Raw genomic sequence first — 24,253 nt, forward strand, 5'->3', positions numbered from 1 at the left:
CTTTCCTTGTGACTGATTATATCAGAGTCTGGGGATGGAGATGCCAGTGGGGACTGGCATCTTGGAGATCAAAAGATGAGCTTTGATCTGGGCCTGTTGTCTCCGCTTCCACCGATCCTGAGTTTGTCTTCACACCCAGGGCCTTGGTCCTAAACCTAAAGGTGTTTGTGCTTTTACTTTGAAACTTTTACAAGCTCCACAGTTTCCCAGAGACACATGCTTACAAGAGAATATAGGTCAGGGAATCCAGCAGTAATTTACTTTCATGAAAACCTGAACTCCAACAGGAAGGCGAGGAAAGAAAATGGGTTTGGGAGTAGATGGGGGCTCAGATGCCTGAAGCATCTTTTGAGATTTGAGTCCCTCTTAATGCTTTCCATCTGAAAACTTTTTCTTTTCATTCTGAAACATTATTTACTTCACAGTCGATTAAAGCCATGTGTTTCTGATTTGTTAACATTCAACTCATCATCGAAGTGTATCCTGATGTTGAAGAAACACATGTCGATTCTTGGGTTCTTTTGCCCTTTATTGCCCCTGGGAAAAAGACTAATGGAAAATTATTGTTTTAAGATAGCCACGCAAATCTTCCTTTTCAAATAGGGATTTGTCATCAGATGTCCAGAATTGAAGCTGGAAAGGGGTAGGCCACTTCTTTCTAGGAGCCTTGCCTTTGACCATGAACACGAGGGCCTTTTATTGGCTCTGCCCAGCCTCTCTTTCATGGGGGAGGATTGTATAAGAAGCTCCTGAGAAATCACATGATCTGGCCTGTGCTTGTGACAAAATGTTAGCAGAAGGTCAGTGTAAAAAATTTAAAGTTTTTCATTTCCTTTCAGTCAAGTTCCCTAGCTTGAACCATCATATCTCACTGCTCCCTCCTCCCTTCGCTCTCACTGTAACCCACCTCCCTGGCAGGTACACCCAGTGGTTTTGAAGTCTTGATTTTCTCAGTTTGCCTAAGGTGGTTTAAGAAATTGAAAGTCAGGGTGTGCTGAGCACACTGAGGTGAGTGTGTGTGTAAATTCCCTCCAAGAAGAAAAGTCAGAGGGAGGCGGAGCAGCCCCTGACCACGTGCAGCACCGGCTGGTGCCGTGGCTCAGACACGGGGAAAAGACTTGGCTCAATGCTCAGAAACACAGCGCCTCACATAACAGCCTAAACATGAGGTTTCTCACCTCTAAAATTAGGATGTGTTCCACCAGAGGTGTGGGGTATTTTCTAGAACACAGAGACACCCTGCCAATTTCTTCTACAAGAAATCCTATACTAACAAATGGGCTCCAGGAAGTAATTCTTTGCTCCCTGCATCCTGGGAGGAAAACGCCTGTCTTTTCTCAAATCTAAGAGAAGGCTCATGGGCACACTAACTCTGGTGCCACCCTTCTCTGCCAGGGCTGGCGGTCAGTGCGGCAGCCCGGCCCCCCGCAGGCTGGCATCCCCGGAGCTTCGCAGCTGGAGTCTTCCCCTGCTCCCCAGGGACTCAGACTCGACAGCTGGAAGAGGAACAAACCCTGCTGCTCCGTGGCTTTCCCTCCTTCGAGAAGTGTTAGGCGTTTCAGCTGTTTCTGGAGGAGCGTGGGCCCTGAGCTCTGTCACATGGATGCTCGCCTAGCAGATGGCCTGGAACTTGGGGGCAGCAAGCAGAGACTTGAGGGGTTCGGTTCCAGGAAAGTGTGCCACAGGGGAGAAATGAGGAAGAGATGAGGAAAGCCAATAACTCGTGGCAAGTGTGCTGAATTAGCAAGCGGAGGTTGACTTGTAATCAAAGTTAGGCGAGAATTTGCCTTTTGAACTGAGGCCCAGGCAGTGAGCCTGCCAGGGGCCGCAGAGGAGCAGTAGCGTCTTTCCAGCCTGGCAGGGGCGCCTTCACGTCCCTGCGAGTGGGTCTATAGGATTATTAGAAGTTCTTGAAAAAGCACAGACACATGCCTGCATAAATCTTAATGCCTCTGCTATGATTTATTAAAGGTTAATAGCACCCACAGCAGTCTGCCTTTCACCCCTCATAGTTTCCATGTTGGGGATAATCAAGTTTAATAAAATTACTTCACATAGAGCGGGCTCTAGCTATCTAGTGAGAACCCCTCATATCCATCCTTCCTTTACCACAGCGGTGGTCCCCACCCTCCCCAGCTCCGGGTGTTCCATTTAGTTTGTCCTTCCAGAAGATTCATTCTCCCTGTAATTAAACAATCCACTGTCCCGATTAAGCCATTCCCTCTTACTTCAGTGGCATCCCATTGTTCATTAAGTCCTGATGTTTGCACTCCAGCAGCCTTGTTTTTAATACTCCCAGCATTTGTGGGGAAACAGTGAAGTTAATTAACAGTTCTTAAGCTTTTTTTTTTTTCCCTTTTTCTCTCCACCGTAGTGCACATCGTTTTCATTATGACTTGCGATAATACTGAAACCATTACCAACCTCATACTTACCGTTCTGAGCTTCCTGATCAAGGAAGTGAAACCATTTTTTTTTTTTTTTTGTAATCATTTTAGATAAGTCATTCCCTGGTTGATGGCAGGCAGTGGAAAATGAAAAGTTAACGTTAAATGACTGCCTTAAATGACTTCCCTCTTCATACTCTTCTCATGCCCGTAATCATGAAACTAGAAAATGTTCAGTTACCTAAATACAAAGAATTTAATTTTATTCTTTATGGCTCAAGTTGGACTCTATCATTTTATTGTTAAGGGTCCTTATTTATACTTGTGCCCCTCACAGAATGGTAACTTTCATAGCAAATCATGGTGGAGACAAGAGGCATATTTTCGATTTGTCTTTTCCAGTGTTGTCATCATCAGCATTCCATTTGAAGTTACTATTACCTAGAGCAGAGGTCAGCAAACAATAGCCTATGTGCCAAACATGGACCTGCTACCTACGGTTACAAATAAAGTTTTATTGGTACACAGCCCTGGTCCATTCATTTACTATTGTCTATGGGTGTTCCTGTACAAATTCAGGCTTGAATAGATGTAACAGAGACCATACAGGCTGCAAAATCTTAAATATTTACTATCTGGCCTTTTACAGAAAGCTTGCCAGCCTAATCTAGAGCTTGATGTAATAGAGAAAAAGAACTAGAATCTGCCCTCCCACCCAAGCGCCTCGGCCTCTTTCCTCTCCTGGGAACACAGCACAGAACTGCCCTGCCACTCTCCATTAGTCTGAAACTCAAACTTTGTCAAAAACTGAAGAACTCATATTTAACCTAAAATACTGAAGTCAATCATTTGAGGCTAAACCAGACAGATTCTCCCTTGATTCCAGCATGAACCAGTGTGAGCAAATGCTAGCAAGTACAGAAAACTTTGTGGGAGAAACGGAAATTTGATGAAGTCTCACCACTGACTTAAATTTTTTTTCTTCAAAATGGAAAAGGCCTTTCTCCCTCATTCTGTTAGGCCAAGTGATTTGATCCAGGAAGCCTGGGGTTTTCCATCTTTGGTGGGACAGGAGAGGGAGCGAGGGATGGGAGGGAGGAGAGGTCCGCAAGCAAGAGCAGCATGGCAGGGTGACTGGCGGGTTGTCCCAGGGCTGCTGCTCCAGCTGGAGAAAAACCTCAGGTCAGAAGCTGCTCTGGGACTCGCCCTTTTAACTCTGCTCATGCTGCTTCTGCTGCACTTCTGAAAGTGGTTCACTGCCTCTCTCTCTCTTCCTCTCTCTCTCTGTCTGGTATAAAAACCAGACATTCCTTGTGACCTTTAGTTGGCTCTGAAATGACACTAGAAATATATTTTATAGGTTTCGTTTAATTAAAGTAATTATTGGCTTAAGACCTTTTATGATAAAGTTGCTGGTTTGTAACAAATTGTTTTAAAATTACTTCCTAGGCATTGTAAGGTATTTCGGGAAGGATGAAGCAACATCCCTGCCCTTCTTAGCCAGAAATATGGTTGAGGAGTAGATGAAGTAGCTGGATCACTCCCCCCCCCCCCCCCCCAAAGTGGGGGGGAAATGTGTGAAAATGCCTCTTCCCCTGCTTTCAATTCTTCCTCCGGTCTCCTACAGCCTTCTCTTTCTACCTCGGTATCGGAAACCCCCTTGTTGTGTGAAGGGCTGCTGGGTAAAGCTGCTGGTGAGCCCGAAGGGGGTTGTAGGACCAGGTGCTGTGTGGTTAGTGCAGAAGAGGTGCGTTTTGGAGTCTGACCTTCTTGGGTGTGAATCTGGGCTCAGCCACTGACCCACTGGCAGTGTGACCTTGGGCAAGTCACTCCACTTCTCTGAACCAATTTCCTCATCTGTAAACTGGTAGTCATAAAACCTAACCTTGTACATTTGCTATATCAGAAAACAATGTGTGTAAGACGTCTAGTCGTGCTGCCCAGCATAGTGTAAGTGCTTATCCTATATAATAAAAGCATAATAAATGCAAATTGACTAAACGATAGAACAACTAGTTGGGGGGAGGGGGGGAGTCAGGGACAGTGAGCAGGCGGCATCAGGCCAGCCAAGGCACATGCCAGCAAGCAGAGGGAGGGAACAGTAATGGGGTAGGGGAGAAGGGCAAACAGCAACAGTGGAGGGGTGATGGGAGGGCCAGTACTGTCCTCTGATCGGCCCATCCAGTGGCCTCCCACAGAGGAAGGCCAGGGGGCAGCAGTGGAGTGATGGGGGCAGTGCCATCCCCTGATGTGCCTTTCTGGTTGCCTCCCACAGAGGGAGGCCAGGCAGCAGCTTAGGCAGAGCGGGCCTGAGCCGTCAGTACGACATCCCATGCAGACACCCGGACTGTAACAGGACACAGGCTGGGCTGAGGGGACTGCCCCCCACTGCACTACACAAATTTTCATGCACCAGGCCTTTAGTATTTCTTATCTGAGCTTTTATCTGAAGTATGCTAAGCAGAAAGTATACCTTTACAATTCTTTCTGGTTAGTTATTTATTGATGACCAGAGGCCTGGTGCACAAGATTTGTGCACTCAGGGGGTTCCTCAGCCTAGCTTGCACCCTCCCGTAGCCCGGGGGAGTGGGCCTAAGCTGGCAGTCGGACATCTTTAGTGCTGCCATGGAGGCAGGAAATGGTGCTCACCAGTCATGTGTATAGCTTCTGGCTGAGAGGTGCTCCCCTCTGTGGGAGCACACTAACCATCAGGGGGTAGCTCCTGTGTTGAGTGTCTGCCCCCTGGTGGTAAATGCACCTCATAGCGACCGGTCCTCTGCCATTTGGTCAATTTGCATATTAGCCTTTTATTATATAGGATGGGAGGTGCAGAAAGTTGGTTAGCTGAATCCATTGTAATTAAAAGTGTATGTTACTATTCAAAATGTTACCTGTAACTCCTATATCTGGGCATTTACAACCCAGGACAGACACACCCCACTGAGCAGATGTGAACAGGAGACCACAATATAAACTTGAGCAACTACCACCTAAAGGGGCTGGTTTATGACATGATACAAAGGGCCTTACAGTCTGGTCTTTCTCTGGATTCTGGGCCAAGCATCTTCCAAATAGCCTTGCCTTTGTAATAACCCTTCTTTGCAAGAGGCATGTTCCTGAATCCATTGGCATGTGATTCTGCAAGAAATGGAGACCCAAGAAACCTGTGGCTTCAGCAATAGAGAAGTTCATTTCTCTCCCACTTGAAGCTCTGGGGCGGGCATCCCAACACTGGTGGGCGCCTCTACTCTGGGACATCCTCACAGACCCGGGCTCCTTCTCTCTCATGTCCTCAGGTCACCTCATGGTCTAAGGCAGGCGTCTTCAAACTACGGCCCGTGGGCCACATGCGGCCCGCAGAGGAGTCTGATCCGGCCCGCCAGGTTTTTTGGGCAGTGAGCGCAGCCGAGGTGTTACAGTAGGAATTAGTAGTTCATAAAGTCCGGCCCTCCAGCTCTCTGAGGGACCGTGATCTGGCCCCCACTTTAAAAAGTTTGAGGACGCCTGGTGTAAGGGGTTCACTCATCCCTCAGCTTCCTTCCACATTCCAGCCAGCAGGACGTAATCTGGACTATAGAAAGGGGGACAGGTGGTCACAGCTGTCTTTGAAGTCAGTTTCCCAGAGACTGCCACAGAGCACACCCCCTTACTCTCATTGGCCAGACTTCACCACATCATTGGGGAAGCTCATCTTTATTCTGGGCAAACATGAGCTCCATCAAAACGCCTGTGAGTGCTTCAGGTTGAGCAGGGTCATGCCAAGCCAAGGTGAAGAGGCAGAGCCGCCCCTACCAAGCGGTCCGTGTCCACCCTGTCTGCTCTAATGGCCGGCAGATTGGGACTGTGCTTAGACGTTAATTGCCTTATGGGCCTACTGGCTTCCAAGTTAAGAGTATGGGCATATTCTGGTTATGACATCACCAGCTGTGCAATCTTGGACACATTTCTAAACTTCTCTGTGCCCCAGTATCTTCAACCATCAGGGTGAAAATAGTGCCCACTTCATTGAGCTGTTGTGAGGATTAAATGAATTAGCAAAACATTTAAGACAATTCCCAGTATATAGTGAGTGCCCAATAGTGCCAGCTATTATTTTTAGAAACCTAAAACCTTATTAGAAGGAAGTGTTCTCTTCTTCACCTTTTATTTCTATACTAGTAAATAGTACAAGGCTTCTCTCTCAGATAGCAGGTGGTGGTTTTGGAAATACAAACGGGGTTCTTCAAGTCCTCCACCCTCTCTTCTACCCAAAGGAATTGAGATTCTTTAGCTAGATTTCCTGACTTAGTAGCTGCATAAAAAATTGAAGATTGCTGCTCACCAGTTTAATTAGAATTGAAGTCAAGATTCTCAGAGACTTCCTGATGTTCTGCTGTACATGCAGCTTCTTTCCAGAAGCAATTCAAATGTCTCTTCCTCCATGCAGCCTTCCCTGATTTCTCTCCCTTTGAAATCTCTCCTTTAAGCTAGAGTTAATATTTCTCTGAATCTCTAAAATTTCAACTATACCTACTGTTTCCTACCTGATATTGGAATTTGTTGTGTGTATCCCATCGTAGTTCTAGCAGTTTTCAAATACTATTCAGGCAGGATAGTGCCAAGTTCTTCTTTGCATCATTTGCAGTGCCCTGCATATAGAAGATGCAAAGTAGATGATTGTCAGTAAATGGGTTTACTGACACAGCATCAACAAGGCCAGCTCTGCCAGTTTGGGTGTCTTAGCTGTGAGTAAGAGAAAATTTGACTAACGGTGCCTGAACTAGTAAGAGCATGGAATTTTATCCTAATGCAGAAAATCTGGAGGTCAGTAGCCCCAAGCAGGTCTATCCACTCAGCAATGTCAGGCTCTGAGTCACCGTTTTTATGCTCCTGTAGGCCTTGCTTCCTAATCACAAAATAGCGACCACAGCTCTAGGCACTGGTCTCCCCTTTTATTATGTCTCATTGACCAGAATAGGTCACATGACTGATCTTCCGGTGAAAGAGAAGGCAGTTGCCACCAGTTTAACCTAGTCTGGGCTCAGTGCTGCCTTTACCTGGCTTTCCTGAGCAGAGGAGTGATGGCTGCTGGTTGGACAACCAACCACGTCTTTGCCCAGGCTTTGCTGACACTTGCATGCCAAGGAAATAGGGAGAGCTGGAGAAGTTTCTCTTACCCCAAGGCTAGATTCCTGGTAAGGAGACAGGTCTACATTTTAGAACACTTTAGCCTTCTGTGGGTATTAAAAATGAATCACCACCCCATAGATTTGGACCATGCTCAGTTTACAAAAGATTTTCATACTTTGATAGACAGGATCACCAAGTGTTTAAGATCACAGAGACAGAGGCCTGCTTCACCATGTTCTTGGTGGGTGACCTTGTGCAGTTTACTTAACCTCTCTGTGCCTCAGTTTCTCATCTGTAAAAAGGGAATCGTGACAGGCTGTGTGCCATAGGGGGGTTTCTAAGATTGATTTACATATATGAATACACCTCATTTACAATGGGGCTTGGCACACCGGAAGCACTCCTTAATTTGCAATTATTAATTGTTATTATTTATTCATTGCTTTCAGAAGAAGGGAGAAAGAAAGAGATAGAAGCATCAGTGATGAGAATCATTGATTGGCTGCCTCCTGCCCGTCTCCCACTAGAGATTGAGCCTGCAACCCTGGCATGCGCCCCGACCAGGAATCAAACCAGGACCTCCTGGTTCATAGGTCAACGCTCAACCACTGAACAGCACCGATCTGGCTGCTTGTTCTCACTTAGGAATCCCGTCACTCCTTGGAGAAAGGAACAAGGAGAATTGTAAGGCTGGAAGGAATGGGCCGGGGGCAGGCTGCCTCTGGGGGGGCCTCAGCCCCTGACTTTGCCCAGATTCTTGGTGACTCTGACTGAGGGTGCTCGAGCTGCACCTGGTGGCTGAATGTTGATTCACAGGTGATGCTTTACTTCTCAAATAAAATGTGAACTATCCTCTGAGAACAAGCACTGCCTTAAGTCCCTCCCACACTCACCCCCTAGCAGCGGGGAGGGTACAGGAAAGACTCTGGTTCTGGGTCTGGAAGGGGAGCTGGAGAGCTGGCTCTCAGGGCCGGGTGGGGTGCAGTGGCGGGGCCCACTCTGAGCCTGACTACACACACGCTTCAGGAAACTGCTGTTGAACAATAAGTGTTAACAGCGTGAGAAATGAGCACAAATCCATTTGTGTCTGCATTTACTCTCAGAATTCCCTGTGGACTCTATACACTGTCATCTTCCCTATTTCCCCATCCAGCTGTGGAGATAGCGCAGGGTCTCGTTATTTTACATCCAGTTAAGATTTCTTTTCCTTTTGGTTATGTTTTTAAGAACATTTATTGCCTACAAAGCGGTGTTTTTGTTAAAGACAGTAGTGCCCTTTAGGTAGTCACGCAGCGTTATTTCACAAATACCCATAAAACTGTTCAAGGGCTGGGCTTGCTGGAGCTCTGATCACAGGTGTTCCATTCTCCTTTATCTCTGGAGGCCTGTGAAATAGCTTCACCACCCCCACCTTCCCTGTGCGGAGCCCACGGGAGGCGGACACTGGGAGACATGGACAAGTCGGCACAGACCTTAGAGGGCAAGCCTCGCATTTACCCTGCCGCCCCCTCCGAACCCCCGTTAGTGCTGGGATCTAGTGTAGGACCTCACTCACAGCCTCAGCCAGCACGGGGTCCCTGGGGGCTACAGGTGGGAGCAGCAGAGTGAGGGAGGAGGAGGGGAGGCCTGGGGACCTGCCACTCAGTGGTTCATGGCACCAACTCCTGGCTCTGCCACTTATGAGCTGTGTCCCTGGCACAAGGCACTTGGCCCCTCCGTGCCTTCGTTTCCTCACTCTAAAATGAGGATGGGGGTGAGGATTATACAATAACATCTCCCCCAGGATTTTACGATTTTAAAAAAGAACATCTTGAGATGCACTTTGCAGGTTGTCTGGCCCAGAGGCCTCAGTAATGTTGCTAAACAAGGAGGCAAGGCTGCAGACTCCGGTCTGAGGCTTCGCCATGTCAGTTCCTTACAGAAAGCCCGCCCGATTGCCAGCTGTCCTTCCGCTAGGCGCTGCCTGCCTGCTCTCCGGCCCAGCACTTTGGGCTTTGTGAACAGAGAGGTGTTCTCCATACGCTCCCAGGGGTGACAGGCCCAAACATGGATGTGTTCTGAGAACAGGCAAGAGAGCAACCCTGGTCCAGGAGGAACTCACACAGGCCGGCTGAGCTCACCGCCAAACCTCAGAGCGCAGAGCCGCTGACTCAGTCCCGACTCACGTGGTTAGGACTGGGCCGAAGTGTACCGTTGCATAATAGGGAACAGGATTGTAGGGGTGAGACTTATAGGCAGTGATGAGAAGACACACTCCTGAGAACCGCCTCAGAGTTCAGAAGCCCCTTGTCCATGTCATTGGTCCACAAGCCGTATCATCCCAAGCACCCCTGAGCCAGGTATTGCTCATGGTGCTCATGGTTCATTCAGTCCATCGTCACAGGAACCCTGGGAGGCGCGGACCATTGTTGTCCTCACGTTGCTGGTGACGAAACAGCTGCAGAGAGGTTACCAGCTGGTTAGGGCGGGGCTGGCCCCAGGCGGCTGGCCCCAGAGCAAGGTGTTTGCTTGCTGGCAGCATCCTCCTTCCTCCAACAGACCCTGAGCTCGCAGTCAGAGTCCTGTGTGCGCAGCCACTCTCTGTTTCCAATGCCAATAGTAATAATTGCAATAAGTTACATGAAATGACTTATCCCTGTTATTATTACCCTCCAGCAGCATGGCCCTATGTCAGGCCCTTGACATGCATTATCGCATTTAATCTTCATAACAACAGTACCTAGAAGGCAGGTACTGTTATTATACACACTTGAAAGTTGTTAAGTCTAAGGATCCCCATTCTCATTTGTGTTTTCATTTTTTTAAAACATTTTCAACAGTTAACCATTTTATATTCCCTCATCACAGCCAGGCTCAGAAATGCTAAATAGGTGTGCATTTCACACCCTATCCAGGTCTTTTGACCCCTGGATTACCAAGGTGCCTTTGGCTCTAAGCTGTATGCTATGCCGATTATACAATACCCTTAGCACATCCATGACTCAGTTTCCCCAAGGATCCGCAGTAAATAAACTTTGTTGTTTTTTATATGTCCAATTGTTCTTAAACAAAGTAAACCTGAAATTGCTCTTCGATTAGATTGAAAACATTCCTGGCTTGATGTTTGCACACATTCACAAAGGCCTTCCTTCCCCCATGCGTCTGAGTCTTTTTTCTTTTAATATATTTGTATTGATCTCAGAGGAAGGGAGAGGGAGATATAGAAACATCAGTGATGAGAGAAAATCATTGATTAACTGCCTCCTGCATGCCCCACCCTGGGGATCAAGCCCCAGCCCAGGCATGTGCCCTGACTGGGAATTGAACCGTGACCTCCCGGTTCATAGGTGGACGCTCAACCACTGAGCCAAGCAGTTCGTCTGATTCCTCCTGCACTGGGAGAATGCTAACTGACAACATGTTAAGGAATTGCCCTGAAATGTAAAGTAATTAATGCCCGGCTATAGCACAGGGTGGGCATCTCAGTGTTTTAATGAGGGCTCGGGAAACAGTCTGGAGGGGGCGATGAGTGCTACCATAATTAATGCTGCACATTATAAAGTGACCTCTTCCCCCTGGGCAATACAGGGACTGTGCAACCTTTCCTGCCATCTGCACCTTCACTCCTGGGACTCTGTGGGTCTGTTAATAAGAAGATAATCACCAGTCAGCCCTCATCTACTATGGAAACAAGTTTTTAAATTTATTTTTGAGGATGAAATTAGAAATCACCATTTTTAGAATATTTATGGGTATATATAGTTTACTCTCAGATATATGTATTCAATACATGCTCTAAATGAGAGTTTTAACTTCATTTTCCTTTTCATTATCCCTGAAAAGAATGGATTATGGGGAAATGGTTAAAATATAATGCAGTGTGGTGGCTGCTAATGTGCCATCGGCTGTATTGGTAGGACTCGCCAAGCTTGTGTCTTTTAGGAGTGCCTTTCAGATGGCAGCTATCTAACGGACTTGAAACCCTGTTTATACTCTCGCAGGCGTTAAACGTCGTCTTTGAAAAGATCCCGGAAAACGACAGTGCAGATGTCTGTCGGAATATTTCAGTCAATGTTCTTGACTGTGATACTATCGGCCAAGCCAAAGAAAAGATTTTCCAAGCATTCCTCAGCAAAAACGGCTCTCCGTATGGACTTCAGCTGAATGAGATTTGTCTTGGTAAGACGATGCGGGACTGTTTGTCCCAGGCCCCCGGTGAGCACCCTGCGCCCCACCTCGCTCCCTGCCCCCAGCTGAAAGCTTCCATCCACCGACACTTATCTGGCCTGTTGTCTCCGGAGGGCACTTCCAGGACCCCAAAACTGGGATGCTCTCCGACTGCATCCTGATTCTTCCTGGAACAGCAATCCCTCAGAGACGCTGGTGTTTTAAATATTAGGTTTGTATGTCAGATTCACGAGATTGCTACCCTGAGACCGAATGGGTTCACCTTGCGTCAGGAAGTACAACAAGGTGTGAACCCCGTGCCCTCCCTGTGTCTGCACCGTGTTTCCTGTTGGCATTTGATTTGTTTGTTTGATACCGAGTGTGTCATTAGCGGGGGGCTCAGCCTCGGGGTGCTGGCTCCAGCGCGTAGAAAGGTCATCTTCCTCTCTGCTAATCTGGTCCTGCTCTGAGTGCCTCCCCCGCCCTCCCCAGTGCCAGCAGCATCTGCTGTGAGTTCCTCTCTGGGCTCTATTGGTACACTGCAAAGAAGAACATATGCGTGAGGGGGCTAGCAGGGCTCCGCTTCACTCCAATGTTCATCAACATTGTAACGCGGAGCTGCACGCAGCCCTGGTGGGAGGCTGCCATGGGATTTTATCGCAGATAATGGGACAGGAGAGGAGAGTGAAATCACTGCGGTGACAGACAGCCTAGTAAGGTTCCTCTCCCCTCCGTGCGCAGTTGTAGCCGCGACTAAGCAAGCAATTAAAGCCATCCTCACCCCCGCCCTCCCAGTCAGACCTGCTAACAGACAGACCATTGAGAGAGCCCGGGGCAGGGTCTGCAGATTTGAATGAAACAGGTAAACGTGTAGCCACCACGTGACCCGGCTGTGAAGGAAGCAGGGTCCAGAGGCACCTCTCTGCCTCCCTCCTTTTGGCTGTCGTTGGGTGGACTGTTGGGCACTTGAAGACCTATTAAGCCCATTGGTTAAGGGCAGGATCAAAGGGCAGCTCAGCCAGGAAATGGGACCAGGACATCAGCATCCTCACCCTGAGCCTACATCCTCTCCCATGAGTGGCCCCGACTGCAGAGATGACACAGGAGCCAGGTGGTGGTGGGCCTCCCATGGTCCCGGCTCCGCGCCCACCCGGTGCTCCTGGCTCCTGATGGGGGAGGCAGGGAGCAGGACAAGCTTTCGTCTGGTGGGAATGGGACTCCACGGCAGCAGCGGGCTCTGTGAGGCCGCTGGTCTCCCTGCTCCGGGGCTGGCCCCGAACACTGAGCAGAGCCTGAGGGGCCAGCCCTGAGAGCATATTGGAAGCAGTGAGGCTCAGGCCCCATTCAGTGACTTAACTTGTACAACCACTCTCCCTGAAGCTGTTCCTCTGGGGTTCGGCTCACAAACTCAGATGCTCAAGGGCAGGAAGTATACGGTGGACCTGCCTGCCTGCTTGGGACAACAGGAAATGGTGGGGCCTGGCCTAAGGGGGAAAGACAGGCCGTCTAGGGGACAGTGCCACTTAGCTGCCACCGATGGTGGGCCTACAGGGTTTGTGTTGCCAGATGGTCCCGTTTTTTAAGAGAGAAAGCAGAGTCCAAATTTTTTTTTTTAAATATATGCTATTGATTTTTACAGAGAGGAAGGGAGAGGGATAGAGAGTTAGAAACATCGATGAGAGAGAAACATGGATCAGCTGCCTCCTGCACACCCCCTACTGGGGATGTGCCCTCAACCAAGGTACATGCCCTTGACCGAAATCGAACCTGGGACCCTTTAGTCTGCAGACCGACTATCCACTGAGCCAAACTGGCTAGGGCCAGATTCCAAATTTTTATGTGCAACATCCCAGACATTAATGTTGGTGCTGAATTGACATTAAAATAATAAGTAAAACATAAAGCATGTTCACAAAAAGAGAAAACACACATTTGTGGGCCACATTCTGATCCCATGGCACAATTTGGCAGCTCCCTGATGGTGTTTGAGCCCTGAGTTTTGGGGCATTAGCCCAGCAGCACCCCCACCCAGGGCCTACAGGAGACTGTGCCTGCTGTGAGCACAGATGTGTGGGTGAGCCTGCAGAATGGCTTTGGGAGTTTTCTGAGGAGCTAGTCCCTCTCAGTCAGGTGTCACTCTCTTCATTCGGCCTCACTCCCAGGCCGAACCCCAGAGGAACAGATTCAGGGAGAGTGGTCCTACAAGTTAAGTCTAAACATAAAACTAAAACCACAAAACTCAGGCTACTGGGCTGGCTGGTACATCTCTAAGCCTTCAAAGAAATATTTCCCACTTTATTAAATTGAATCTGTTTATAAATGATATTTGCAAAAGGGGCAGGGCAGCGCTTAAAATTCCTCAGTCGTTTTAAAAGCACACAAACCTCTCTCTCTGGCTTTTCTCCAGAGCTGCAGGTGGGCACACGGCAGAAAGAACTGCTGGACATCGACAGCTCCTCCGTGATCCTGGAAGACGGAATCACCAAGCTCAACACCATCGGCCACTACGAGGTAAGGACTGGGCTCAGCCCCTCGTCCCCTTCCTCATCGCCAAGCCCGACTGCATGAGCTCATCCCTGGGACCTTGTAAATTCTTTTAAAAAATTACGGGATGCCCGGCCACTCTTTGGAATAGTTTGGGGCAGGTTTCCTCAGTTGCTCTCGTGGCCGCTGCTTCCTCTGGGTTCCCCGCTCCAACGCTCTGACTCCAGTGGGCCGATCGCTCTCCATCCTGCCGTTTAGGTGAGAAACTCCACCTTTTCGAGTCTCTGGCCTCTCAAAGCTGGTCCCTCAGCAGAGCCCTAGAGGAGGCATGTAGCTTGACAAAGCCTCCTGCTCTCCGGTGTGCGTGGCAGACCACGGGGCCTCTGGTGTAGAGTCCTTTTTTCTGGAGAAGCTCTGCATGTCCTGTGTGTGACAGTGAGCGATACCTCCTTTGGCCCCTGAACCACCTGCTCAGGGGGTGTCCATGTGGGTGAGGGGCACACGTGCCCGCTCAGAGACCTGAGTGCTAGAGATGCCAACACAGAACAAGAGAGAGGAGGCGGGGAAGGTTCCTGAGCACACTGGGATATTGGAAGTCATTCAGCAACATAATCCAAATCTTTGTTGAATACCTACTGTGTGCTAAAAGCCCGGGATGCTTCCATGAGGAACAGAGCCCAGGTCCCTGGCCTCACAGATCCTGCAGCCCTGGGGAGGGGTGGAGAGGGGAGAGGACACAGGTAATGAGGCAACACCTTACGTTGGAGGAGGTGCTGAGGCTTGGAGCTGGGAAGGAAGCTCCGACCGAGCTGAGACCTGAGCCTAACCAGCCGGGGGTGGGGTGCTAGTGCACCTGGCGGGGATGGGAGCACATGCGTGTTCTCCCACCAGACTTTAGACTGGAGGGGCGGCACTGGAGGTAATAACAGCCAGCCTTTCTGGAGCCCTTCCTCTGTGCCACGTGCTCACCTTAGCGTTTCTCCTCATTTCGGCTCCTCCTGTCTTACAGCAGTTCCATGAGTTGGTATTGTTATTAACCCACTTTATAGATGGGTACAGTGAGGCTCCAAGACTCACCAGTGGTTACAGTGGCAGAGTCGAGACTTTGACTCCGGCATTTGGGCTCTTGGGTCTGTGGCTAAACCAGTTCACACAGCGGCCTCTGTGGGAGGGGTGGAGGGGTGGCAGAGGTGAGAAGGGAGGTGCATGTCACATGGGCCCAGCCAGCTTCTTCAGGGTCTGAATCTTACCCCGAGAGTAGTGAGGAGGCACTGGAGAAGCCTAAGCAGGGCGAGTTGTGTTTCAGAAAATGACTGGCTGTGTGTGGCGCGTGGATGTTAGAGATGTAAACCTGGAAATAGGGAGGATTCCAGGTGCGGGAAGATGCTGACTGGAAATGACAGTGCTTCTGGAGATGGACGCAGTGGGTGGGTTCAGAGACGGCGGGAGGTGGATACCCGCCATGAGGGTGGGAGAGAGACACGGGGACGGATGGTCGGGATGGCCCTCGGGGGTGGCAGGGCAGAGGCATGGATGTGGGGCTCTTTCAGGGATGAAGAAGCCAGAGGAGCACCTGGAGGGCTGGTCGTGCCTCCTTCCCCCTGCGGCTGACAGTCCCAGATGGACACGTCCACCCTGCCATTCCGACAGCAGGAGGAGCCGAGAGTTCCTCAAGCTGGGCTTCTGGACGGCAGCCAGGAGCAAGACCGCCCTGTCCGGGGGCCTTGCTGTGGGTCTGTTTGGGGTAACGGCCGAGGCGGCCGCGCTGGTGCTGCCCCGGAGGGCACCCAGAGAGAGCTGTGGGTTAGCCCACACATGTCAAACACAAGGCCCGCGGGCCAAATCCATCCCGCCAGGCCTTGCAATGTGGCCCGCACCGCGCTGTCATCACTGCACTCCGCTGTGTTCCATCACAATGACAGTTTATGACTGTTCAGTAAACCATTCGGCCCGCGATTTAGGCTGGATTTTAGATTTTGGCCCCTTCTCTGATTGAGTTTGACACCCCTAGTTTAGCCACTGGCTCCCGTGCTCCCCTCCGGCAGCTCCGGCCCTCCAACCTCAGAATCCACTTGTCAAGTGTAGGCCGTGACCTTGAGATTACAGAAACCCCAGGGAACTTTCTGGAAGCACATGTCCCCTCGGGCCACACTGGAAAAGCACTGCCCCCGAGGAAGAGCTTGGGGAGGATCTCGTTAGGGCCCCGGGGTGAGCTCAGGTTGCAGACCCTCAGCCCTCTCATCCTCTGCTCCCTCCTCAGTGCCCGCCCGTCTCGGCAGGTTGGGAGGAGCACAGCCCCCTCTCCTGCTTTTGACTGATGTGTCTGCCTCCCTCAGCGGTGCGTGTGCGGGGAGAGGGGCACCTGGCCAGGCTTCTAGGTCTCCCCTGGCAGGGGGTCGCCCCTCAGGGAAGGGGGTGTGGCACTCACCATGACGGAGGGAAGACGGGACCAGCCATGGGGCCGGAAAAGGAGGATCCACCACAGCTGTCTGCTAGGCCCGGGGAAGGCTGTCGGGAGAAGGGACATCAGTCTTCGCTGGAGACATCGGCCGTGCCAGACACCTATCTGCTTAGGGATGATAATGGAATTAATCTGGCCTGTAGTCACTTCCCGTCCAGATGATTTATCGGCCTCATACCCCGGCGTCACCACGCGGTGGTAATAAATGGCAAGATGAGGACACAGGCTTTAAGGATTCTCCTGGTTTAAAGCCTGAGCCAGGAGGAAAAGGCACCGCGCTGAGGAGCGGAGGCATCGGCCCGGGAGCTCTGTGTGTGGGCCGCCTCACGGGCCCTGTGTTCCGGAGACCGCTCAGAGAGCAGCCCCGCCGCCACCCCGGGCCCCGAACCTGACCTTGGTTCAGTGGCACCCTGCAGGCCCAGAACTCGGAGTAATCTGACAGGGCTGGCTGACGCCCGCTCCTTAAAGGAAAATTTCTCCTGAGCACTCGTGTTTCCCTCCAAAGCGACGAGTTGCTAATTATCACTCTTATTCATTTACTTAAGTGCCCTAGTTTGAGTCTCACTGTAAGTGCTTGAAAGCAAAAAACTGTATTTTATTGGAAAGTGGTATCTAACCCAGAGTTTCCAGAGACGCAGAGTCACCTCCCCCCAATCAGCCCGAATTAGGATTTAAAGTTCGTCAGTGAGGCCGGCGCCGCCTCCTGTCTGAGCACAGGCCCCCGGGCCTGAGCCTGCTCCACCGCCTGGCTCTGTCCTGGGCCCACAGCGGGGGCTGGGCCCCTCTGAGGGAGGTGCTGTCCGCATGTTTGAAGAGCAGGGCACCTGAGGGCACAGCCAAAACAGCCTCTCCTGGGCCAGGAGCCCGCAGCCTCCAGGCCCTATCACCGCCCTGGGCATCGGCACAATCGCTTCCCGAGGTGGTAACAGTGGCAGCTGTGCCCCCACCGTTCGTGTGCATGAGCCCGATCCATGGTCACAACCACCAGCTGATGAAGGCGCTTTTATTACCCTCGGTTTCCATCGGAGGAACACAGAGGGGTGCGATTCTGTTCCTGTCTCCCTGTGTCCTGCGCAGACCGTGTGGGGAAGCTGACAGCCTATAAATGCATTAAGCCCGAGGCATCCTTCTCCCTGTCGTTACGCGCCCCTCCCCATCCCCCCCGCGTGCTTCTGTTCCGGATGAGGCGGGTGCGGGGCGCGTGTTTCCCACGGGGGGACCACACCGTGTTTGGGAGCACATGGACCTGAGGGAGCTGGAGACAGCTCTTTGGTCCCGGCCTTCTTCCCTTCACCTGCACTCCCCCACCCCCACCACTCTACCCCAGGGCCCTTTTGCTGTCCCGAGTCATGGCACCCACACCCTGCTGTGGAGCAGCTTTGAGTGCGGAGGGCAGAGCTATGTTGGGCAGGAAACCTTCTCTGCAGATCGCACCCCTCATTCTGAGCTGCGAGGTTTTGAGGGGCAGAAAGGGCGTCCAAGCACCATGTTGTTGAAGAGTTCCTCAGGACAGGGGAAGTGGTCGCTTCGCTGCTGATGCCGAAGCTGTCACGCAAACGGCATGGAAAGCTCCTGGGCCTGCCCCCCAGGCCTGCTGAGTCCTGGCGGTGAGGTGTGTCCTCTGGCACTGGAGTGAAGGGCTGGACTCTCTCTTAAGGCTTCTGACAGCGTGAGTGACTTTCGATGTTTGTGTAAGGAATGTGTGCACTGCTGCTTGTACACTGAGCACTGTTCTAGGCAGATACTCTCCTCATTCCCATGCTGAGGCACAGAGAGGCTGAGACACTTGGCCGAGGTCGCACAGCTCTCCTCACTGATGCCTCAAGGCTAGAAGTGGATGGAAATGGCCTTGCACTGAGACTGCTCTTCTCCGGCCAAAGGGGTCCTCTTGCTCAGAACCAGGCTTCAGCCAAGCTCCCGCCGCAGGCCACCTGGCTGGAGAGCTGGGCCCATTCAGGAGAGGCCCTGGTCGTTACCTTTTCTGCTGTCTTAACTTCTCTCCATAAGCTAACCTCTCTCCAAACCTTCATAAGCTAACTTCTCTCATAAGAAATCATAAGCTAACTTCTCTCCAAACCTTCGATGAACCTCATGCCTGTGGGTTTATCGGAATGCTTCCTTATTTCTAAGCCCACTTTACCATCATTCCCTGAAGACGCCATAGTTGCCTTCATCAGAAGGGAGGCCTCCTTCAGGCCCCAGAGCTGACCAGGCCAGCCCCACAGGGGCACGGAGCCCTGAGGGTCCCAGTCTCGCACTGCCAGAGCCTCACTGCCTCCCGGGGCCCAGCTCAGGGCCCAGCTCAGGTTCTCTCCAGGCCTCAGAGTGGGTGGCCGCCTGGCCCGGGCTAACCCCAGGCACAGAGAGAGCGTTTTCACATGTTTGAGGACCCTTTGGAGCCTGTCAGGCTGTCAGGCGCTGTGTGTGTGGCTTGATGTGTCTGGTGAGAATGCTCTGATGAGCCCAGCCTCCCACCCCACCACGAAGGACGGAGCAAGGTCACCCCTCTGGCCCTGAGAGAGAAAGATTCCTTTTCATCTGCCTCCGGCCTTGGAGTGTCAGTGAGAGGAGCTGAGAAGGAAACGGGCGAGTGGTATTGACGCGTGGCTGCTGGGACAGCGCTAGTGGAATAGAATTATTTTCGCTTGACACTGTTTTAGGAAGGAGAGCTACCCGCAAGGGCTTCCACATGGTGATTTATACTGATCACTGTGCTTTCAGATTTGTTCTTTAAGGAAAAATTATAACATTTCAGACAGCATTCAGAATTAAATATGAATATTTTACTCATAAGTTCCCATAAAATTTTTAGGCGGAAATCCCAGCTTTCCTTTTAGGCTAAACTATATGAAATGGTCAATATTGGACCATATCCTATCTAATAAAAGAGTAATATGCAGATTGACCATTACTCCAACACACAACATGGCTACCCCCATGTGGTCAAAGATCCTGCCCCCATGTGGACACAAGATGGCCACCACAAGATGGCCAGCAGGGAGGGCAGTTGGGAGGCACCAGGCCTTCAAGGGAGGGCAGTTGAGAGGCACTAGGTCTGTGAGGGTGAGTGATCAACCCTGTAGGGGAGGACAGTTAGGGGTGACTAGGCCTGCAGAGGAGGGAAGTTGGGGGCAAACAGGCTGGCAGGGGAGCAGTTAGACATCAGTCAGACTGGCATGGGAGTAGTTAGGGAGTGATCAGGCTGGCAGGCAGAAACAATTAGGGGCAATCAGGAAGGCAGGCAGGCTAGCAGTTGGGAGCCAGCAGTCCTGGATTGTGAGAGGGATGTCTCAGTTTGGAGACCCTGCAGGCTGGGCTGAGGAACACACCTCCCCATTCTCCCGTGCACGAATTTCATGCACCGGGCCTCTAGTTTACCTATAAAAATGTCAGTTTCATAAGGTTGCATAAAGTTCAAGAATTATCAACTTATGCCATAAAGGTAGTCCTTTAGCAAAAGAAATCTCACCATCACTTGCAAATGGTTTGAAGGATACGTTAGTTTTCTGTTTGGTTCAAGGGTCACCTCAAACTGCTGATGTGGGTCCCTTCCTCCCAGAGCTGGTGGTGGAAACGGGCACACGCCTCCCCGCACAGCTGGCAGGGGCAGCCCTCGCGGCCGGCAGCGGCGGCGGCCGTGTCTCACACAGAACCCTGCGCACGGCAGGCCTGGGAGGGATTCAGTTGGAAGTTGCCGTGCGGACCAGCTCTGCTCTGAGCTGGAGGAATATTCCTGCCTCAGACCCACCCGGCGGCATTAATCTTCCTTTGATGTAATTTGGTTTTCATTCCTGAAGTAGGAGCCCAGGGGATGCCCCCTGCCTCACAGGACACGGGAGGATTAATGAGTCACTTTTCAGAAGGCCTTGGGAGCCCCTCAGATGGAACAAACAGCATTAGACGCTTAACACTTTGGATTCTGTGGCACTTTTCAAAAAGGCCTTTCTGTCCTTGACTAGGTGGCAGCTGGACTTGTGCAAAGTACAAAGTGACCCTCCTTCCAACACCTGTGAATAAACTAGTTTTCTGCCTTTGCAATGGTGTTAAAGTGTCCCCGGGGAAGTGCCCCCCGCCTCCCCCCGAGCAGCTATGAATGTTGGCAATCCATTCACACACTTCCCTGCTCGAAGCACACAACTTGTCCGTCCACTAATAAAGTGCTTTCACCTGGCTCTCGGGAGATACTTGCAGAGCTCAGTCTCCTCTGCACAGCGCGCTGTGCCTGCGCTCGCTGCTGCGCACGGGCCCGCAGTGGGCCATGCGGCGCTTGAGAAGACCTTTGGGCTTTGGGCAGTGCTCCCCATCGCAGGCCATCGTGGCCTTCGTGATGATGGAGTGAGCGTGCTCGCTTCTGGCAAATCGAAGCGTCTGACAGTAACAGAGTACAGCCTCAGCACGCCGCGGGATCCATTTGGGATTCATTCTTTGACAGGTGCCCAGAATGAATCACCAGCTTCCTTTTATTAAAAGGTATTTATTGTCTCTGAAACAGAGCACATCCAGGTCTTAATGCGGGGGAGTTTGTAACTATTTTCAAACTGTCTCAGAACTCCGCGCTGGAGGATTGCTAAGGGGGTGCCCGCACACAGTTTAATTGCATCAAGTGTGAGGATAATTGAAAAATCAGCCAGAGAACAATGAAGGGCTCGAGGGGACAGGAGAGGGTGTTTGGAAATAACAGCAGCGTCAAAGTTAAGAGTCCAGAATCCTCACTCGAGACACTTCACAGAGGCCTGATGCCCAGCAGCCACTGCCCATAACCCTCCCCGCGGCTGTCGGGAGCACCAGCAGTTGTGTCCGCAGGCCCAGCATCAGCGGCTGGCGGGACACAGCTGGCTGGACAGCTGTGCTCTGGGCCTCTCCGGGGCTGGCTCCCTCTGTGTTTCTGCCTCTGTGGGTGCAGCCTGAAGATGCGGCCTTCATCCTGTGTGCTTGCTAAGCAGGGTTGTACGTGCTGAGAATCAACATGTACCTTGCAGGCCAGAAGAGAAGTCCTAAGTTCCTACTTTTTTCCAAACTGGGGAAGGCCAGGTCCGAATGAGTATTAGAATCAAAACAGCCTTAGAGCTTTAGGGCAGAGGGGGAAGCACTTAGCTAATGATGCTCAGAAAGGACAGGGTATCTTCTCCCTGCACAGTCCCCGGGAGAAGGTGAGGATTGCCATGGTCTGCCTCTTCTGTTTGGTGAAGCAGCCCCCCCTCTGAGCAGTTTGCTTCTCCCGGGATGGAGGCCGCCTCTGCCTCTGGGCATCCAGGTCCCAGGCTGGGGTGGTGGGGGGAGGGGGAGGAGACACTAGAATGCCACCAGGCTCTGGGTTCCCAGTCCCAAAGGGCCCCGTGTGAGAGAGAGAGAGAGCTCCTCGTTATCTCCAAAAAAGGATGCACACGGCACTGCAACAGCATGTCAATGGAGTGAAACCATTTGTTTGTCAAACGTGTACCTTTTAAATCTGTAGCAATTTTTTTTAACAGCTCTACTGAGATATCACTTATATACCATAAAGCTCACCTTTTTAAAGCATACAGTTCAATGGGGTTTGGTACATTTACAGAGTTGTATAATCATTACCACAATCTAATTTTAGAACATTTTCATTATCAAAAAAAAAACACACCTTGAACTTGTTAACAGACACTCCTCATTTCTCCAATCCCTGCTTTAAGGCAATTGGTAATCTACTTTCTGTCTATAGAAATGTGCCTATTCTGGATGCTTTGTATAAGTGGTGTCACACCTCATGGCCTTCGTGACTGTCTCCTTGCACTTAGCATAATGTTTTTGAGATTCATTCATGTTGTAGCATGTGTCAGTGCTCCTTTTATTGTATGGAAATGTTTTTATAGTATATTCACACAATGGAATATACACAGTGATTTTTAAAAAGGAAAGGACAAACTGCTGGTAGCTGCAACAACTTGGGTAAACATCACAGACCTTAATATTGACCCTAAGAAGCTAGACACAAAAATATATACTGAGTGATTCCATTTATTTTAAGTTCAAGAATAGATACAACTAATCAATGATGGAAGTCAGGAAAGGAAGGCATCTTTATTGCTTGGGAAGGGAAATGGAGATACCTCTCAGGACCTTAAAATATAATTTTATATCTTGATATAGGTGCTGGTTATACAGGTATATACTTGAGTGAACATTCAATGAGCATACTTTTATATTAGTGAATGTTAGGTACTATTTTGTGAGTTGAGTTTTAAATTTTTTATTGAAAAGTACATGCAATTTTTATGATTTTACAAGCTTCCTTAACCAGTTTGGCTCAGTGGATAGAGCACATGTGTCAAACACAAGGCCCGAGGGCCAAATTCGTCCCGCCAGGCCTTGCAATGTGGCCCACACCGCGCTGTCATCACTGCACTCCGCTGCGTTTCCATCACAATGACAGTTTATGACTGTTCAGTAAACCATTCGGCCCGTGATTTAGGCTGGATTTTAGATTTTGGCCCCTTCTCTGATTGAGTTCGACACCACTAAGATAGAGTGTCAGCCTGCGGACTGAAGGGTCCCAGGTTCAATTCCGGTCAAAGGCATATACCTTGGTTGTGGGCACATCCCCAGTAGGGAGTGTGTAAGAGGCAGCTGAATCGATGTTTCTCTCTCATCGATGTTTCTAACTCTCTATCCCTCTCTTTTCCTCTCTGTAAAAAATCAATAAAATATATATTTTTTAAAATGGGAGACACCTGCCCTACCTAGTTCTCAGTGGTTAGAGCATTGGCCTCCAGACTCAAGGATCGAGGGTTCCATTCTTCAAGGGCACCTACCTCAGTGCAGGCTGGATCCCTGGGCCTTGGTCGGGGAGCTTGTGGGAGGCAATCAATCAATGTGTCTCTCTCATATCAATGTTTCTCTCCCCTTCCCTTTCACTCTCTCTAAAAATCAATGGGAAAATATCCTCAGGTGAAGATTACTCAAAAATATATAGCATGTGTGTTTATATACTAGTATACATATATACACTGAGTGGCCAGACTATTATGATCTTTGAACGCATAATAATCTGGCCACTCAATGTATATACTATATAATAAAAGGTTAATATGCAAATTGTCCCCTTGACCAGGAGTTTGACTAGCAGGCAGGCTGGCCAACTGCCCATGTCTTCTCCCTCTGGCCAGGCTGGCTGGACCCCACCCATGCACAAATTCATGCACCAGGCCTCTAACATACATACACACTCACACACACATACATACCACTGAGTAGCCAATTATTATGTGTTCAGAGATCATAATAATCTGGCCATTCAGTGTATAAAACTAGAGGCCCGATGCACAAAATTCGTCCAAGGGGCTTGGTCCTTGCTGCCCTGGCTGCCTCGTAGCCCTGCAGCCCCATCCCCTGCCCATTGGTCATTCCGGAAGGTCGTTCTGGAAGGTCATTCTGCTGTCCAGTCTAGCATATTAGCTCCTTATTATATAGGGGTGTTTGTGTATATATATACATGTATGTGTATATATGTATACACATACATATAAATTAAATGTGTATGCATGTATACATATATACACATGCATGTATATATAAATATACACACACACAATGACACCTGCATAAAAGAGAACAAATCATAAGTGTACTGCTGATGAGTTATTGCTAGCTTCTCCCATAACTGCCACTCAAGTCAGTAAATTGGACATGACTGTCC

General features: G+C 50.2%; 1 protein-coding gene across 4 annotated transcripts in view; it reads left to right on the forward strand.

Annotated features, from left to right (window-relative positions):
• The window catches only part of PLXNC1 (plexin C1), a 163,328-nt gene that overhangs the window by 126,247 nt on the left and 12,828 nt on the right, over nucleotides 1-24,253 (forward strand). For all 4 annotated transcript variants that reach the window (XM_036455663.2, XM_045588341.1, XM_036455662.2 and 1 more), the window contains 2 exons: nucleotides 11,477-11,654; nucleotides 14,050-14,153. In XM_036455663.2, coding sequence (XP_036311556.1) covers nucleotides 11,477-11,654; nucleotides 14,050-14,153 — 282 coding nt within the window. The remainder of the gene's footprint in view (nucleotides 1-11,476; nucleotides 11,655-14,049; nucleotides 14,154-24,253) is intronic.

Source organism: Pipistrellus kuhlii, unplaced genomic scaffold (assembly GCF_014108245.1).
Source record: "Pipistrellus kuhlii isolate mPipKuh1 unplaced genomic scaffold, mPipKuh1.p scaffold_m20_p_3, whole genome shotgun sequence".
NCBI lineage: Eukaryota > Metazoa > Chordata > Mammalia > Chiroptera > Vespertilionidae > Pipistrellus > Pipistrellus kuhlii.